This window comes from Anabrus simplex, chromosome 1 (genome assembly GCF_040414725.1).
Source record: "Anabrus simplex isolate iqAnaSimp1 chromosome 1, ASM4041472v1, whole genome shotgun sequence".
Taxonomy (NCBI): Eukaryota; Metazoa; Arthropoda; class Insecta; order Orthoptera; family Tettigoniidae; genus Anabrus; species Anabrus simplex.
Genome location: NC_090265.1, coordinates 689,867,294 through 689,883,606, shown reverse-complemented (window position 1 = coordinate 689,883,606; position 16,313 = coordinate 689,867,294). Strand labels below are relative to the sequence as shown.

Below are 16,313 nucleotides of genomic sequence, written 5' to 3'. Positions count from 1 at the left end.
AAAGAACATGAAATGGATCGCGGAAGTTAGAGAAGACTTGAAAGATGCTGGTATCACAGACTCGGATATACACGACAGACGGATATTCAGACAAAAAGTACATAAGTGGAAAGTGAGCCGGAGGTCAAAAAATTGAAGACTGGAACAACTTGATCTGAAGAAAGGAAGAAAGCCACAGTGAGAAGATGAAAGAAGTGTGGCGCCTTAGGAAATCTCACATCAAGTAACCGCTTTACGTGGTCCATTAGTGGCCTATACGAATAAATGAATAATAATAATAATAATAATAATAATAATAATAATAATAATCGTATGACCTCAACTGCCGCGTGAAGACATTTTAATTTGACGCTGTCTCTGGCTGCTTGGTCGTCAAGTTCAACATTCCGTTTTACTCTAGGTCTAGTAAATGACAGAGTAAACCGAATCTCTCTTGGGCGTCTATGGTGGAATATTAATTACTTTTGTCGGATAAACACCAGAGATATTTTGCCAGCCAACATCTTATGACATAGAGCGTCGAATAAACTTTATTCCGCCCTTCAAAAATCCGACTACCTCTGTCGGGTCTGAACCAGCTATCTTGGGATCCAGAGGCCGACACGAGCTACTATTATTATTATTATTATTATTATTATTATTATTATGGTTATCGTAGACGCCGGGATGCCGGGATTTTGTCCCGCAGGTGTTCTTTTACGTGCCAGTAAATGTATCGTCACGAAGTTGACCTATTTGAGTGCCTTCAAATGCCACCGGACTGAGCCGGGATCGAACCTGTCAAGTTATGCTCAGAAGGCCAGCGGTCTACTGTCCGAGCTACTCGGCTATTATTATTATTATTATTATTATTATTATTATTATTATTATTATTATTATTATTATTATTATTATTATTAAGACACAGCTGCGGTCCGATCGTTATCAAAGTAGTTAGTACTCTCGAATACGCGCTCCCTGCATCTTGTTGTTATTTTGATTCTCCTTCCTGGTGTGAACGTCACCTCATCATCGTCTTGTTCATGGAAGTGGTTGAGCTTCGGGGCGCCCCCGGTTGATAATAAGGTGCAGCAGGCTGCCTATATAAGACGGCGTGAGCGCGGCTCAAGCTCAGTTGAGGTGAGCCATGAACATGCTTCTTAGTATATCGACTGCAGCACTGCTGCTGCTGGGAGTTGTCCACAGCGGGCCTACTGCCCCTACCAACAAATGTAAGTACTTTATCTCGCTCTTATCTCACAGGTCTATATAGGGTCTAATATTTTCACACTCTGCATGGCCCTTTCTTTTCTCCATGTCTTCATTTGATATTTGTATTAGTTGTTTAACGTCGCACTAACATATCCTTGAAGATTTTCGGGGGAAGCAAGGATGGCAAGGTAGCGTCCGTAGCCTTAATTCAAGTACAGCCCCAGCATTTTCTTGATGTGAAAATAGGAAACCACGGAAAACCATGTTACAATCCTCTTTACGTCGCACCGACACATGTATGTCTTATGGCGACGATGGGATAGGAAAATGCTAAAAGTGCGAAGGAAGCGACCGTGGCCTTAATTCAAGTACAACCCAGCATTTTTCTTGTGTGAATATGGGAAACCACGGAAAGCCACCTTCAAGGTTGCCGACAGTAGGGTTCGAACTCACTATCTCCCGATTTCAAGCTTACAGCTGCGCCACCCTAACCGCATAGACAAACTGCTCGGTAAGATTAATTTAAGCAAATTTGTGATTAAAACCATGTGTGGAAACTACGACATGACGGGGAATGAACGACAATCATGAGGGAGTGTAGACGTAGCAGGGGGACGTTTAAAAATGCCTTTGCTGGTGAGACCTAGTATTTACAGTGCACTATGTCTTCTGATATGGGCTAGAATAAATTTATTAATTTCATTGATCTGTCTCAGTCTTATTCTTAGCTTTGACCATATGAAAGTGACTGAGGTATGAGTGATGATATTAATGCCATTCCTTATGTAGCCTGTCCCTGGTATGAATGGCGTGAAAATCATGGAAACTATCTCCAGGGTTGCCGACAGTAGGGTTTCGAACCGACTATCTCCCGAATGCAAGCCCACACCTACGCACACGGCCAACTCCTCAGCTTTTCATTCTTCAAGTGGGTCGGAAACTTTTCTTTTCCTCTAAGGATTAGGGTAAACAGGGAGTGATTGTCTCGTTATTTTTCTCCTTAAAACAGATATCATCACTTTCTTGTACTGGATTAATTATTGAAGACGTATTGTAGATTATGTAAATCAGACTGCAGAACTAAACGCTTGCATCTTCATGGGATTTCGAGCAGAAATGTGCACTATTATTAGTCAACAAATGGCATGTTCTAGTATCAATCAAAAGTTCCGAATTACAGTAAACCAAATTTTACAGGAGAGACCCATAAAAATGCTCATGTTTTGAAATGGTCTATAATTTCATCAATTGATGAATTCATAGTGTGTAAAGGTACTTTATTTATCAATACCACAAACCAAACTAAAAATATCGGCTTTATGTATTGCTCCATACTGAATTAAGTCTTTGGACTTCCAGGATGTACACAAAATAACAACAGTAAATATATTTGGGATAGGCTCTATAAAGAATTAAAACAGTAAAATTGCCTGATTTCATGCGAAATAAACTATATTAAAGTGTGCGAGTTATTTTGCATTTTTCTGTTCTGTCTTGAATGGCAAAGGAGAGTTGTGCTTCTGTTCACTGCAGAATGGTGGAGATGTATTAGATTTCCGGATGTCAGATTAGTTCCATACTGTGCTCTTCGTAGCTTTGCTTATGTGAATTTCGATTTTGTGGTATAATAATAATAATAATAATAATAATAATAATAATAATAATAATAATAATAATACTCCTACGCGGGTGGGTAGAACCTGCCTCATATAGGAAACTGCGTGTAACTGTGGTGGAGGATAGTGTTGTATGTGGTGTGTGATTTGTAGGGATGTTGGGGCAACAAAACTTCCCAGTCCCCGAGCCTAGGGAATTAACCGTTTACGGTTGAAATCTCCCACCCAGATGGCAATCGAAGCCGGAGCCTTCTAGTCAGCTGATCATTCAGCCAAGGAGTCCGGCTGTGGTGTACTAAATATCATATCATTTTCCTTTTTGACATGAGGAAGTTTTCCTTACTTCTTGGATTTCTCATGAATATTTTGGAGAAATGCAATGGGATTCTCATTCATCATAGTCGGTTTGACTTCCATAGTTCATACTCTGCCAAATGTTCTACAATGTCAAGCCACTGGCTTGACGTTTCCACATTTTCTTCTTTTTATTATCAATTTAGCCGAAGTCACTGTAATTCGGTACAAAACAGTGTATCTTCTTGGAATAATGTTGCTCTATAAATTCAGTTAAATTGAATTAGCTGTTTGGGAAAAATTGATGCCAATTATGGAAAGCAAAAATTATTTTCTTTCATTGAGTAAGTTGGACTGACTTACAGCTCCATCCAACTCGTAACTACATTTGGTCAAAAATTAGAGTCAGTGGGTTTTTGATCTCCCTATCTTATTTTTTTCTTTATAGAATATATTTTCCTTTTCAGTGTGGTGAACAGAAATCGTTAATCATCGCTACTACTTCAAAATGTGTGCATGTAGAGTATTCCGCCCGAAGGCTCCGCAAGCAGCTGTCATAGATAGCCTAGGCATCACTGAAGAGGCATACTAGGGAAATGAGTGAGGTCATTTCCCATTGCTTTCCTCATCGAGCCAGAAGTTGCTATTACATATCAGTCTGCCAAGCATACTGGAATGCCTGCACCAGCCGACCCTATGAGCGATATTTTCACGCCAATCATTGCAGGGACTGGCTGCATAAGGAATGCCATTACTAGTATCGCTCATACCTCAGTCACTTTCATATTGTCAAAGCTGAGGATAATACTGAGACAGATCAATAAAACTAACACATTTGTTCTAACCTATACCAGAAGACATAGTGCACTTTAAATACTAGGACTCGCCAGTAAAGGCATTGCTTCAAAATATGTTTGTAAACGTCTTCACTCCGTCATGATTGTCGTTCGTTCCACGTCACTTCATAATTTTCAAACATGGTTTTCATCACAGTCCAAAAGCTACTGAAGACCTTTGCATAGTAGTGTATTTTAATTACATAGATAACGTTCTATAGGCTCTAAGATTTTACGATGATTCGTCCCAAGCAAATGTTACTGGTAACTTCCGCCCCAGTTTGTTTGACTGGGATCATCCAAAAATTTGTATAACGAAATTATTATTAGCGTATGATGCATACAAGACAGTACAAATAAAAGATTATATACAGTATATACCATTTACAGCATTAGGACCAAAAGGAAAGTAGCTTTAAATATGGATTGGTAGATATTTAATCCATTCGATTGTTTCTGGACTGGCTGCATGAAGATCTTCCAAGGACCCAGGATACATATGTTGAGGGCACTCCTGTACGATATGCTTGATGGTTTGCACCACATATCCACAGTCACAACGAGGCGAGTCTCTCCAGCCCCACTGACCACATAGCCCGAGGTCGATGGAATACAGTTAGTTTTATGGTGGTGTCATGGATTTCGATCAGACCACGAGGTGGAGATTTAGACCACTCATCCTTCCGTATATTTAGCGGGTCAAACCGAGTTGAAGTTACTTGTATAGCCGTCCTGTAGGTTGCTTTTCGTGATTTCAACCTGGGTGTAGTGATTTGGTTGACGTCCTGGTGGATTGGGAGAACTCCGTTGTTCATTATTCTACACCACAGACGGACAAGAGCTGATTTGAGGGGGAACAATATTACTGACTAGAGGTAGCCACTGAGATGGAGTGCAGTGAAGAGTGCCAGAGATTGGCAATCAGTTGGCAATGGTAGCTGTTCGACCATATTCCTGCACAGTATTCAGCTGGAGAGTATACGACAGCCAAAGCAGTAGTCCTGAGAGTGTTGGCATCAGCACGCCATGATGTATCGGTAACCTACTGAGTAGGTTATTGCGGCTTTTTTTGTTTTGCAGCCGTATTTTTTTTTCATTATGATGGCTCCTAAGTACTTAGGACAGCTGTTGTATTTCAAATATTGGTTCCCGAACATCACCCTAGGTGATCTGCAAGTTGCTAAGGTGAAATGTGGTTACCTCAGATTTGGAAGGATTTGGTCAAAGAGGTCACTTCCTGAAATAAACATCCAGCTTCTGAAGGTCTTAATTCAAAACATTATCTGCTTCTTCAAAGGAGGTACTCTGGACTGTAAGATTCATATCGTCTGCATAGATGAGCTTATGGGATACCGTTTCTGGCGAAATGATGTAATAAAATGTGTGAGGTGATGTTACCTAGCAACAGTACCTTGAGAGTTGCACAGGCTGTGGATCTGTATAGAGAGAACTTTTTGTCATGGCCATCCATCAATACTTCACATCACAGCCGCACGGTTGCTAGCTATCATCGTGTCACATATTTTATTGAAATAAAAGCTTGTGATAAGTTGATTTTTCCAAAGGAAAATTTAATAATTTGTCGTGTTTATTTGTCCCACATATGCTTTGTCTCTTCTTCTTTGGGTCTCATTTGTAGTCCTAAACGCCTGTGCGTCCCGAAATTATTTTTTAATTATTCCTTTTACAATTTGTTTTACGTCGCACGCACGCAGATAGTTCTTACAGTGACGATGGGATAGGAAAGAGCTAGAAGTGGTAAGGAAGCGACCGTGGCCTCAATTAGTGTACAGACCACCATTTCCCCGCTGTGAATATGGGAAACCACGGAAAACCACCTTCATGGTTCGCCAGTAGGGTTTGAACCCACTATCTCCCGAATTCAAGCTCACAGCTACGCGACCCTAACCCCATGGCCAAATTGCTAGGTAAGATAAAATACGAACACATTGGATGTATGATTACCTCAGTGGCTTGGCTGCTTGTCTTCACACCCGGAGGGCTGAGGTTCGAATCTCAGTTGATCCTGGCTTGGGATTTTCATCTCAAAAATCACGTGGTGTCAGGAAGGGCATCCGGCCTTAAACCTTCGGCCAAAAAGCAAAAATACCGAGCGAGTTGGCCTTGCGGTTAGGGGCGCGCAGCTGTGAGCTCGCATCCGGGAGATAATGAGTTCGAACCCCACTGTCGGCAGCCCTGAAGATGGTTTTCCGTGGTTTCCAATTTTCATACCAGGCAAATACTGGGGATGTGCCTTAATTAAGGCCACGGCCGCTTCCTTCCCATTCCTAGGCCTTTCCTGTCCCATCGTCGCCCTAAAACCTATCTGTGTCGGTGCGACGTAAAGCAAATAGCAAAAAGAAACCAATATGAGCCAGCGTAGCTCCAGTGGCCTCAAAAATAGCTGTGATAAGCTGAACAAAAAAGACAAACAAATTAGAAATGATTTACAGGTGTAGGTCACTTATCCTCCTCCACTCCCCGTACAGGGGGCATTTGCCATTCTTAACTCACTACTCTGTGATTAACATTATAACCAGCGGAATCTATTCTTGTTCTATATTTAAATAATCACTTTCTTGTATGCTCATTCTATTTTCATTGCGTTGACAAAAATAATTATTTTAGTTAACGACTAGTGTATAATAACCGAAATAAATGTATTTTCTCAAAGGAATTAAAACAGGAAAAACACCATACCGTATGAAAATGTTGTTCTTAGTGTTGGTCGTACGTTGTTACGGCAAAGAAAGGAAAGGACATAAACAGACCGAACAAAAACAGATTCGGTAGTAGTATGCAACGCTGCATAACAGAAATGTTTGGTGGTTTGCCGATATAGCCGGGCGTCGATCATGCAGGGCTTCAGTAGTCTGGAACTGTTCCCCTTGAAATATGACCCCGGTGCCCACTATTATTAAGCTAGCCTAGTCTCCTCCATGTTCCCTCACTGTCTCAGTAGGTGTGTTACAGTCACACTGAAGCGATTCGATCTCCCTCCATTTAAATCACGGGTGCCGAACCCCGTTCGCTGTACGCGCGGTGCCCATGCACGCCGACGTAAGTCTCTTTTCCTCACTCGGCTTGTACTTCCCCACGTTGCTGACTCACGACTGTGCAAGCCTATCGATGACAGGCTCCAGTAACCTATTTTGATCTACAAGTAGTGGTTGAAACATACAGCTGCGTAGACTATGGCATAAGGATTGACATAATAATTTGTTAGTGTGTGTTTGTGTACTTTTGTATCAACAAGGTAGCTTGAGGAGATGCTGTTTTAATCGAAGCCTATTTTTCTTTGTATACATTATTAAAAATATGACGTTTTCTTACAGAAGCGATATAGAAGCGGCATTGTATTCGGCATGATACTGATTCATAATTGTTCACAAGAGAGTTGAGTATGTTAAGGCCCTTTTGTATTTTGTACTTCATAGGTCCACCTATTCAACACGTTTTATATAATAAATTTAGTAAATGCATTATTTGTACAAAATACATATTTCGTCTCCTATTGGAGACATCTTCACTTCCTTGAAGTACTTTTATCTTAATTTTAATAGTACATGGTGATTACAAAGCATGCTGTTCCGCACATTTTATGCAAACGCCGTGCTGAACACACTTAAGTATATCATTATATGAAAAAGAATGTATGCGGTGAGTACCGTATTGTAATATACACCTCTCCAGACTTGCACTATCTGAATAACGTCCTGGCCTTAGCGCTCGTAACAGCTGTTTCTCGAGCACAGAGAGCTGACAGTCAGCTCATGACCTTGACAATCCTGATTTAAATCAAGAGAGAACACAACTCCAAAGCCACATCGGATCTTGTTGAGCGTAGTACACGTTCTTCTCTAGATCGAATCTGTAGTTTGAAGGAGCAATGGTCAAATTTACGTCCAGCCACCTTTTCAATGGGTAAACAGGATGTGAAGAATGTCTGTTCATTCTTGTCCAAGTGTCAAGTGAAAACTCAACACGGTTTATAGAATAAATTTAATAAATGCATTATTTGTATAGAATACATGTTTCGTCTCCTATTGGAGACATCTTCACTTCCTCGAAAAGGTGAACTTAAAATCCCGCGTTGGAATTCGCCGATTGTTCCAGAGTGTAGAGTATAGAAATACGAGGAAAAATAGTTATGCATTTTGTGTAAATAAAGGTGAGTTATCTTACGGATACGACGTGAACCGAGTATATGAGCGTTAGAGCGTTGGTCATACTGATGAGCAATTTGAAAAATTTACGTCGATACCCCACACCGTTGTCATTTTATAAGCCGTTGAAGTTAGCCAGTCAGATCGCTTCCCGGGCGACTTCAGAGGGGCTTTGCGAGGCGATGTTGCTAAACCTACACGTGGCTTACGTCCTGCCTGAGAGTGCCAATAGAAGAAATAAACTTCTCCAGGGGAGGAACTTGAACAAGGTGATAGGCTCGGCCCACAGCAAGCACGCTACAGTGGCAATGACTGATACCCACGGTGTGTTAGTGTGTGATGCTCATTTCTCGCCATGGCTCTCAAGCCCGACCAAGCCATGTGCAGATTTAGCAACACCGCCTCGTAAAGCTCATTTGAATCAGCCCACAAAGCGATATGACTGGCTACCTTCAACAGCTGATTAAAATGACAACGGCGCGAGATATCGACGAAACTTTTTCAAATTACATATCAGTAATATGTAGCGCTCATATACTCGGTTTACGTTATTTCCGACCACCAGATATGCCACTCACTTCCCTGCTGTTTGCTAAATCTAATAAATTTTCAAATACCGAGCTCGATAGCTGCAGTCGCTTAAGTGCGGCCAGTATCCAGTATTCGGGAGATAGTAGGTTCGAACCCCACTGTCGGCAGCCCTGAAAATGGTTTTCCGTGGTTTCCCATTTTCACACCAGGCAAATGCTGGGGCTGTACCTTAATTAAGGCCACGGCCGATTCCTTCCCACTCCTAGGCCTTTCCTGTCCCATCGTCGCCGTAAGACCTATCTGTGTCGGTGCGACGTAAAGCAACTAGCAAAAAAAAAAAAAAAACTTTTCAAATATGAATATTTTACATTATTAGGCCGATAGCGAGACGGCACCGAGGGCGCTTTGAGAGCAGGTGTTGGCGCCCTACGGCTCTGGAACCAAGTTCTGCATTCGAAAGACGAGTGGTTTCGAACCCTACCGTCCGCTATCTTGACTGTGGGTTTCTGTGGTTTCGCATTTTCACTTCCAGGCAAATGCTGGGACAGTTCCTATTCCTAAACCACAGCCAATTCCTTCCACTTCCTAACCGAGTTTCATTCGCCCTCATTCATATCATCCTCATTAGTTCCTGAACTGAGGTTGGCGTCAAGAAGGGCATCAGGCCGTAAAAACATCTCATGTAATCTCATCTCACCTCATCCCCGACCCCGTATCAGGAAACGGGACTAAGGGGTAGCCATACTATAATAATAATATTGTTTTACCTTTCACCAACTAGTCCGACTCCTTTGTTGAATGGTCAGCGTTGAGGCCTTCGGTTCAGAAGGTCCCGGGTTGGATTCCCGGCCAGGTAGGCGATTTTAATCGCCTTTGATTAACTCTTCTAGCTTGGGGACTGGGTGTTTGTGTTTGTCCCAACACTCTCCTCTTCACATTCACACAACACAACACACCAAACCACTAACCACCACAGAAACACGCTATAGTGATTACAGCCCTCCGCATAGGGTTAGTGTCAGGAAGGGCATCCTGCTGTAAAACTGGGCCAAGTCCACATGTGTGACACAGTTCGCACCCGCGACCGCACAAATGTAGGAAGAGCGGTAGAAAAAGGAGAATAAGACCTCCCACCGACTACTTTTACAGTTTTTGGAATCGCCAACGTCCCGGAATTTTGTCCCTCAAGAGTTCTTTTACGTGCTGATAAGCATACAGTCATGAGGCTGGCATATTCGTACTCCATCACATACCACCAGAGTGAGGTAGGATCAAGCCTCCTAACTTGGAATCAGAAGGCAAGCCCTCTACCGCACGAGTTACTCAGCCCGGAATATATACTTGTATTAATTATGTATTTAAAAAAATTCGGAGTGATGTTGCAGAGATCTTGAATAGTGAATGAAAATCCACAGCCTGTTTCCAGTTACTCGACCGGGTCAGGAATGGAATTAATGCAGCCCCCGTCTAGCGGCAAGGATAGGAATTGTGCCGGCTGCCGAAGCCTGTCGCACTCCTCTGGGGCAATGATTAATGAATGACAGATGAAATGAAATTATATTGGAGAATATTGCTGGAATGAATTATGACAGGGAAAACCGGAGTACCCGGAGAAAAACCTGTCCCGCCTCCGCTTTGTCCAGCACAAATCTCACATGGAGTGACCGGAATTTCAACCACGGAACCCAGTGGTGAGAGGCCGCCGTGCTGCCGCCTGAGCCACGGAGGCCCTTCAGAGATCTTTAATAGTATTCTTTGTTATTTTCAGTAACCTCAACAGTTTGAGGAAGAACTATTTCTTTAAGTTCGCGATGTTAGTTCCTTGAGGGTCGTATTTATGAGCGAGACTTTGACTTAGAAGGCGGTAAGTCGCCATTTCCATTTCATAATCGCTACTTGGAGGTAAGTAAACTTAGATGGCGACTTTACATCCAAGTCGCCGATGTTCCGTACTTAAGTAGATTCTAAGATCAGAAAAATAATAAAATGGCAGATATTGTTGGGGTAGTTAATTTTGTAGACGAAATTGAAGAGATCCAGGATATTATTCAGTACGTTGCGCCTAATCCTCGGCGTGTTATAAAGAGATGCACGGAACCCAGTTGAATATAATACAGATAATGAGTTCAGCAAACGAAATAGATTCGACAAACGTACAGTATTAGATGTACTAACGATGTTTGAAAACGAATTACAGAAATATAATAATCGAGAATCACCCATACCTCCAATAATACAGTTGATAATTACGTTAAGATGTTTTTTTTAAACTTTACGTCACACCGACACAGATAGGTCTTATGGCGACGATGGGATAGGAAAGACCAGTGAATGGGAAGGAAGCGGCCGTGGCCTTAATTAAGGTACAGCCCCCCCCCCCGCCCAGCATTTGCCTGGTGTGAAAATGGGAAACCACGGGAAACCCTCTTCAGAGCTACCGACAATGGGGTTCGAACCCACTATCTCCCGGATGCAAGCTCACAGCCGCGCGCCCCTAACCACACTGACAAATCGCCCGGTCGTTAAGATATTATGCTACAAGTAAGAGTAAAATTATTGTTACTATAGCGCAAAGTTTTTGCACTTTCTACTCGTCGTGTTATCTATTTAGGTTAAGGGATGATCAGTATAGATTAATGCATTCTTATGGTAAATACAATAGTCTTTCACACTTCCATGGTATTCAGGTAACTTCCAAATTGATTCCCCTGATTTACGAGGAGTAAGTCATCCCTGAGTATGTAGAATAATCAAAAGAATATCGAATATCGATCCTGACTGCCCGAAAGAGACCACAGTTAGTTTCGTTCCGAAATGAAGCTGAATGTCGAAATAATGCGCGACATGTGTATGAAAGATCCCGATTCCCTGGAGTGGTTGGAGCTATTGATTGCACCCATGTACCAATAATAAGTCCAGGTGGCAACCATGCTGAGGTTTTCCGTAATAGGAAAGGGATTTTTAGTTTCAATTATCAGGGCATAGTCAACCACGAAGCCTCCGTGGCTCAGACGGCAGCGCGTCGGCCCCTCACCGCTGGATACCGTGGTTCAAATCCCGATCACTTCATTTGAAATTTGTGCTGGACAAAGCGGAGGCGGGACAGGTTTTTCTCCGGGTAATCCGGTTTTCCCTGTCATCTTTCATTCCAGCAACACTCTCCATACTCATTTCATAGCATCTATCACTCATTAATATAAATCACTTTGGAAGTGGCGACCCCATCGTAATAACAGCCTATATCTGATTCATTTATTACATACATCCCTGGCCCAGTCAAAGACTGGAAAACAGGTTGTAGGTTTTCATTTCATTTCATTTCATTTCAGTCAACCACGAGACGAAGTTTATTGATTTCGTTTTCAGCTATATCTTTCTTCTCTTTCACTAGTTCTAGTAACACCTCCCTTTCATAGTTGTTGAAGGCAATTTTTTATCTCTATCCATCGTCGAGAAATAAAAATTAACTGTATTAACTGGATTGGATTGAGTTAAGAGTCCAATGCGATCTATAATGCAGGAAACAGCTGAATTTCTTCTTCTTCTACTGCTTTATTAAGAAAAAATAGTGAGTGACGGGAGATGCTACACTGCTCTTCCATTGTTTTCATTGCCAACTTCATATCTAATTCTTGACATAGACTACTTACGCCAGAGTCTGCTTTGTAAAAGTTGCGTCAATGAAACAGACTTCCACGAAACTCAACTAAGCGAACGTACGTAGGTCGAAGTCAAAGTCACGTTCCTTTAAAAGCCAAGAGTACAATAATCGCCACTACAACAATGAAAAATATGCAAACACTGCAAAGAGTATTAATGTCAACCGAGTAACGTCATAAAAGTCTGACATACCTTCGATGTTAGGCCCCTTAAAACAGCAAGCAACAAAAGCCTGACATCAGCAGGAACAATGGAATAGGGTCACAAGGTAAGGTCAACTCAAGGAAGTTATCATTACAAATGACTGTCATAAAGGCTATTCATGTACGCCTGAATGCGATACCTGACAAACTTGCCAACAAGTCAGCCGCAGTACTCCACTAAAGTACAGTTACAATCCCCTAAAGAGAGGGAAACAGTAGAAAGGGATAGAAAATGAAGATGAATAGTACAGCGTACAAATCGAAAATAACCGGGCGAGTTGACCGTGTGGTTAGTAGCACGCAGCTGTGAGCTTCTATCCGGGAGATAGTGGGTTCGATCCCCACTATCGGCAGCCCTGAAGATGTTCTTCCGTGGTTTCCCATTTTCACACCAGGCAAATGCTGGGGCTGTACCTTAATTAAGACCACGGTCGCTTCCTTCCCATTCCTAGGCCTTTCCTATCCCATCGTCGCCATAAGACCTATCTGTGTCGGTGCGACGTAAAGCCACTAGCAAAAAAAATATCGAAAATAAGACAGATTGATCGTTTAATTTTAATTTTTCCTTTGTTTCTAACTTGACAATAAATTTCCGTAACATCTAACAAAGCTTCTGGATCAAAATCAATTTTATGGTGATACAGTTGAATTTTCCCAACATGACTTTTGTAGGTTTGAAATGAATTTGGCAGTTAATGATACATGGAATTTAGCTCCTCGTTACGAATAGTGAAAACCTTTACCTTCTACCCCTCCAAGGACCTATATGTACTGTGTGAAGAGAGATGGATTTGATTTGGTAGGCTGGCGTAGCCTATATGAGTATCTTCAAATACGACCGAGCTGAGGCGCGATCGAATCCGCTAATTTGGGCTCAGAAGACCAAGATTTCAACCTTCTGAGTCACTCAACCAGCCCAAAGTATTACGAGGAAACAGACCGGGATAAATGTTTCAATTCTTTATCAATATTTTTCACATTCCGGATAACCCTTGTCAACTTCAGACTTCTAAACTTTGAAGGTCATATCGTACAACGCAAGCTGATGCCTCGAAGAGTAAGAGGAAATAGATTCTCGCCTTTGTTGTTCTTATATTGTACTGCACGTACAACCTTGGGAAACCTTACGACTTGTCTACAAGGTAGACAGGTGTCAGCTTCCAGAGCACCGTATTTCCTCTCATCACAATACAGCTCACACAAGGTTATGTCGTAGTGACGGTAGCAACAGAGTTCCTCTTCGAACTAATGGTGAAAAACTGTCTTAAGGCAGATCAGTACAAGAGGGTTTTCCCCGTTTTCGGCCCAAGGCTCAAAGGTATGAAATATGTATGCATTTATTACTGCGGCGTGCACTGAAGGACAGCAACCCCAGTGCTGAGGGATAAATAATTTTGCATTTACATTTTCGTATTATTCCTTAGAACGTTTCTTTATCAAGTATTAAAAAATGCAAGCATATAAGTCAAGGCTAGTACAGCTGTCTCGATAACCCGTTCGCTCTACCGCAGTCCAGCCCTAGGACCACGTAAAGAAATCACAACATGTCATCTAGAACCTATAATTGTGCCACGAGACCTCTATAATTTTCTTTTTGAGCTCTCACATCTAATAGGATATATGTCGCTTGATTTCATTCAGTTAGTCGAAATACTGTAGAAGTTACGAATTTTTAACTCTTGGAAGGACACGCCAAAAGATCAAAAATTTTGATAATATAATGTACTGTACACTCTAATTTGTTGCAAGTATCACCACCAAGATTTTTTTGTAGACTTAGCAATAGGTGGGCACCATTTTAGAATAAATATAAACATTCCGAAAATATGCGGCACCGGTTTTTTTTGCATGTTTTATTTTTTTTCGAACCAGGGCCAAATTGTTGATTTTTCTTTGCCTTTGTCATGTATAGCCCAAGGTCTCAGGACGAGCTATCGGCGTCATAGGTTCATTTGCACTCTGCGGAAGGCATCCTAGAACACATTCCTCACGACGATAGCTCACGCTGAGACCTTTGACAAGAACAAGGAAAAAATTAACCATTTTAGAGCTGATTTGAAACAAAAAAATAAACGCACAAAAGTTGGTGACGCATTTTTTCGGAATTTTTATATTTATACAAAAATAACCCCCAACTATCGCTAAGTCCATAGAAGAATCTTGGTGGTGATACTTGAAACCAATTAGAGTATATAGTTTATAATATTTCCAAAAATGTTGTCTTTCTGATGCAGTGGCGTCTCGTGCTGAATAATGTTGGTGGTTCTGCTCTGTGACGCCCAGTCCATTGCAGTAAATGTAATAGACAAATCTAAATACGTATTGTATACAGGAAGTGTCAGCTGAGCTCGTGTGAATACGTCCTCCAATCCCGCGGAAACGCTTTTCTGCATGTCCTATCAGTGTGAAGTTCTCGAAAATGTGCCGAATATAAATATAAATAACTGACTTGTACAAGAAACAACAATTAAAATTTACAAAAAAATAAAGCCCCCTTTCCGCTTACCGAAAAATAATTTGACTTATCGACACATTCATATTTACAAAGGTTCCGAGAGCTGCATACATCTTTGGCAGCCGGCTTTCTTAATGGAGGGGGAACATCATCTGATGGTACTAGCGTTTCTGTTTTCATTTTCATGACTACCTAACTCGGAAGAATTCACTACCATTACGGAGAAACATAGTCATGATTACTTGTAAACCTAAGAACTCGCTCATTCGCTTCGTACGAGAGAGAATGTTTTCGGTCGTTGGATAGAATTTTGCTGAAGTCCTGGTCATTTACACAAAAGATAGAAAAATATGCATACCCCAATCATAAGGTACGTTGTTTGAAGACTTAACATGGACAGTAAATTGATTTTGTGTTACTTAATCACAACCATCCTCTTTTATCACGCATTTATCCTGTATTTAAACATTTTGGGCTTTCTTTCTACTGAACAGAAGCATCACAACTCTGCTGTAGTATGTGAGAATGTTGACATGTAAGAATTTTAAACCATATCAATATCCACACAGTTTTAAAAGTTCAAAAGTTCACTATTTACACTGGTGAGTACAATGGAGGGAGCTTTTCCCAAACAGCTGAGATTTCAACAGGCTCACTCGCTGCAGCGATTCTCTTACGGATGGTGGCGCTGTCAAGTGTATTATTTACTAACTCTATGGTCACGGGAATAGGCCAGACGTACTGCAAGGCGTGCAGTTCATACAGAACCTTATGGGCGACTCTTAGCCACCTAACGGAAGAAAGCTGTAGTTAAGTGTGCTCTCCTAATACTCTGTCGTTCACAGATCTAAGCAGGGTTGCCAGATCACCAGCAGCTGTGTGGCTATCGATCTTTGGCTCGATATACACACTCAATATGAAGGATGGGATCGCTAATCGCTATATATTACATTACTGCATATCTTTCATTGTGGTGGTTCTGCAGCTCTGCAGATCGTATTATGGAGCCGCGCCTGTTCTGATGTGACCTTCCAACAGTTAAAAATATATAACTTATACAATACTTGGCGTAAATCACTGAAATCAGATGACGTACATCATATTAGATGCGAGAGCTCAGGAAAAAAACAACAGAGGTCCAGTAGCACAATTTTAGGTTCTAGACGGAACTTCGATTTTTTTAATGTGGTCCTAAACTTTTGACCGGTACTGTACCCCAGCGAAATTCAAGTCGCTTGGGTGACGCAGGAACTTCTAGCCCCCTCCTGTTGGGGTTGCGAGGTGATTGGCGATGACTTCGCCCGAGATTCCCAGCGTCTTAAGCCACTTGCAGATAGTTTTGCTAATAGAAATAGCCTGTA

General features: G+C 41.7%; 1 protein-coding gene across 1 annotated transcript in view; it reads left to right on the top strand.

Moving 5' to 3' along the window:
* Positions 1 to 1,087: 1,087 nt before the first annotated feature.
* LOC136857343 (transferrin) overlaps positions 1,088 to 16,313 on the top strand; it is a 95,614-nt gene continuing 80,388 nt past the window's right edge. The window contains exon 1 of the mRNA XM_067135951.2: positions 1,088 to 1,211. Coding sequence (XP_066992052.2) covers positions 1,127 to 1,211 — 85 coding nt within the window. The 5' untranslated portion in view covers positions 1,088 to 1,126. The remainder of the gene's footprint in view (positions 1,212 to 16,313) is intronic.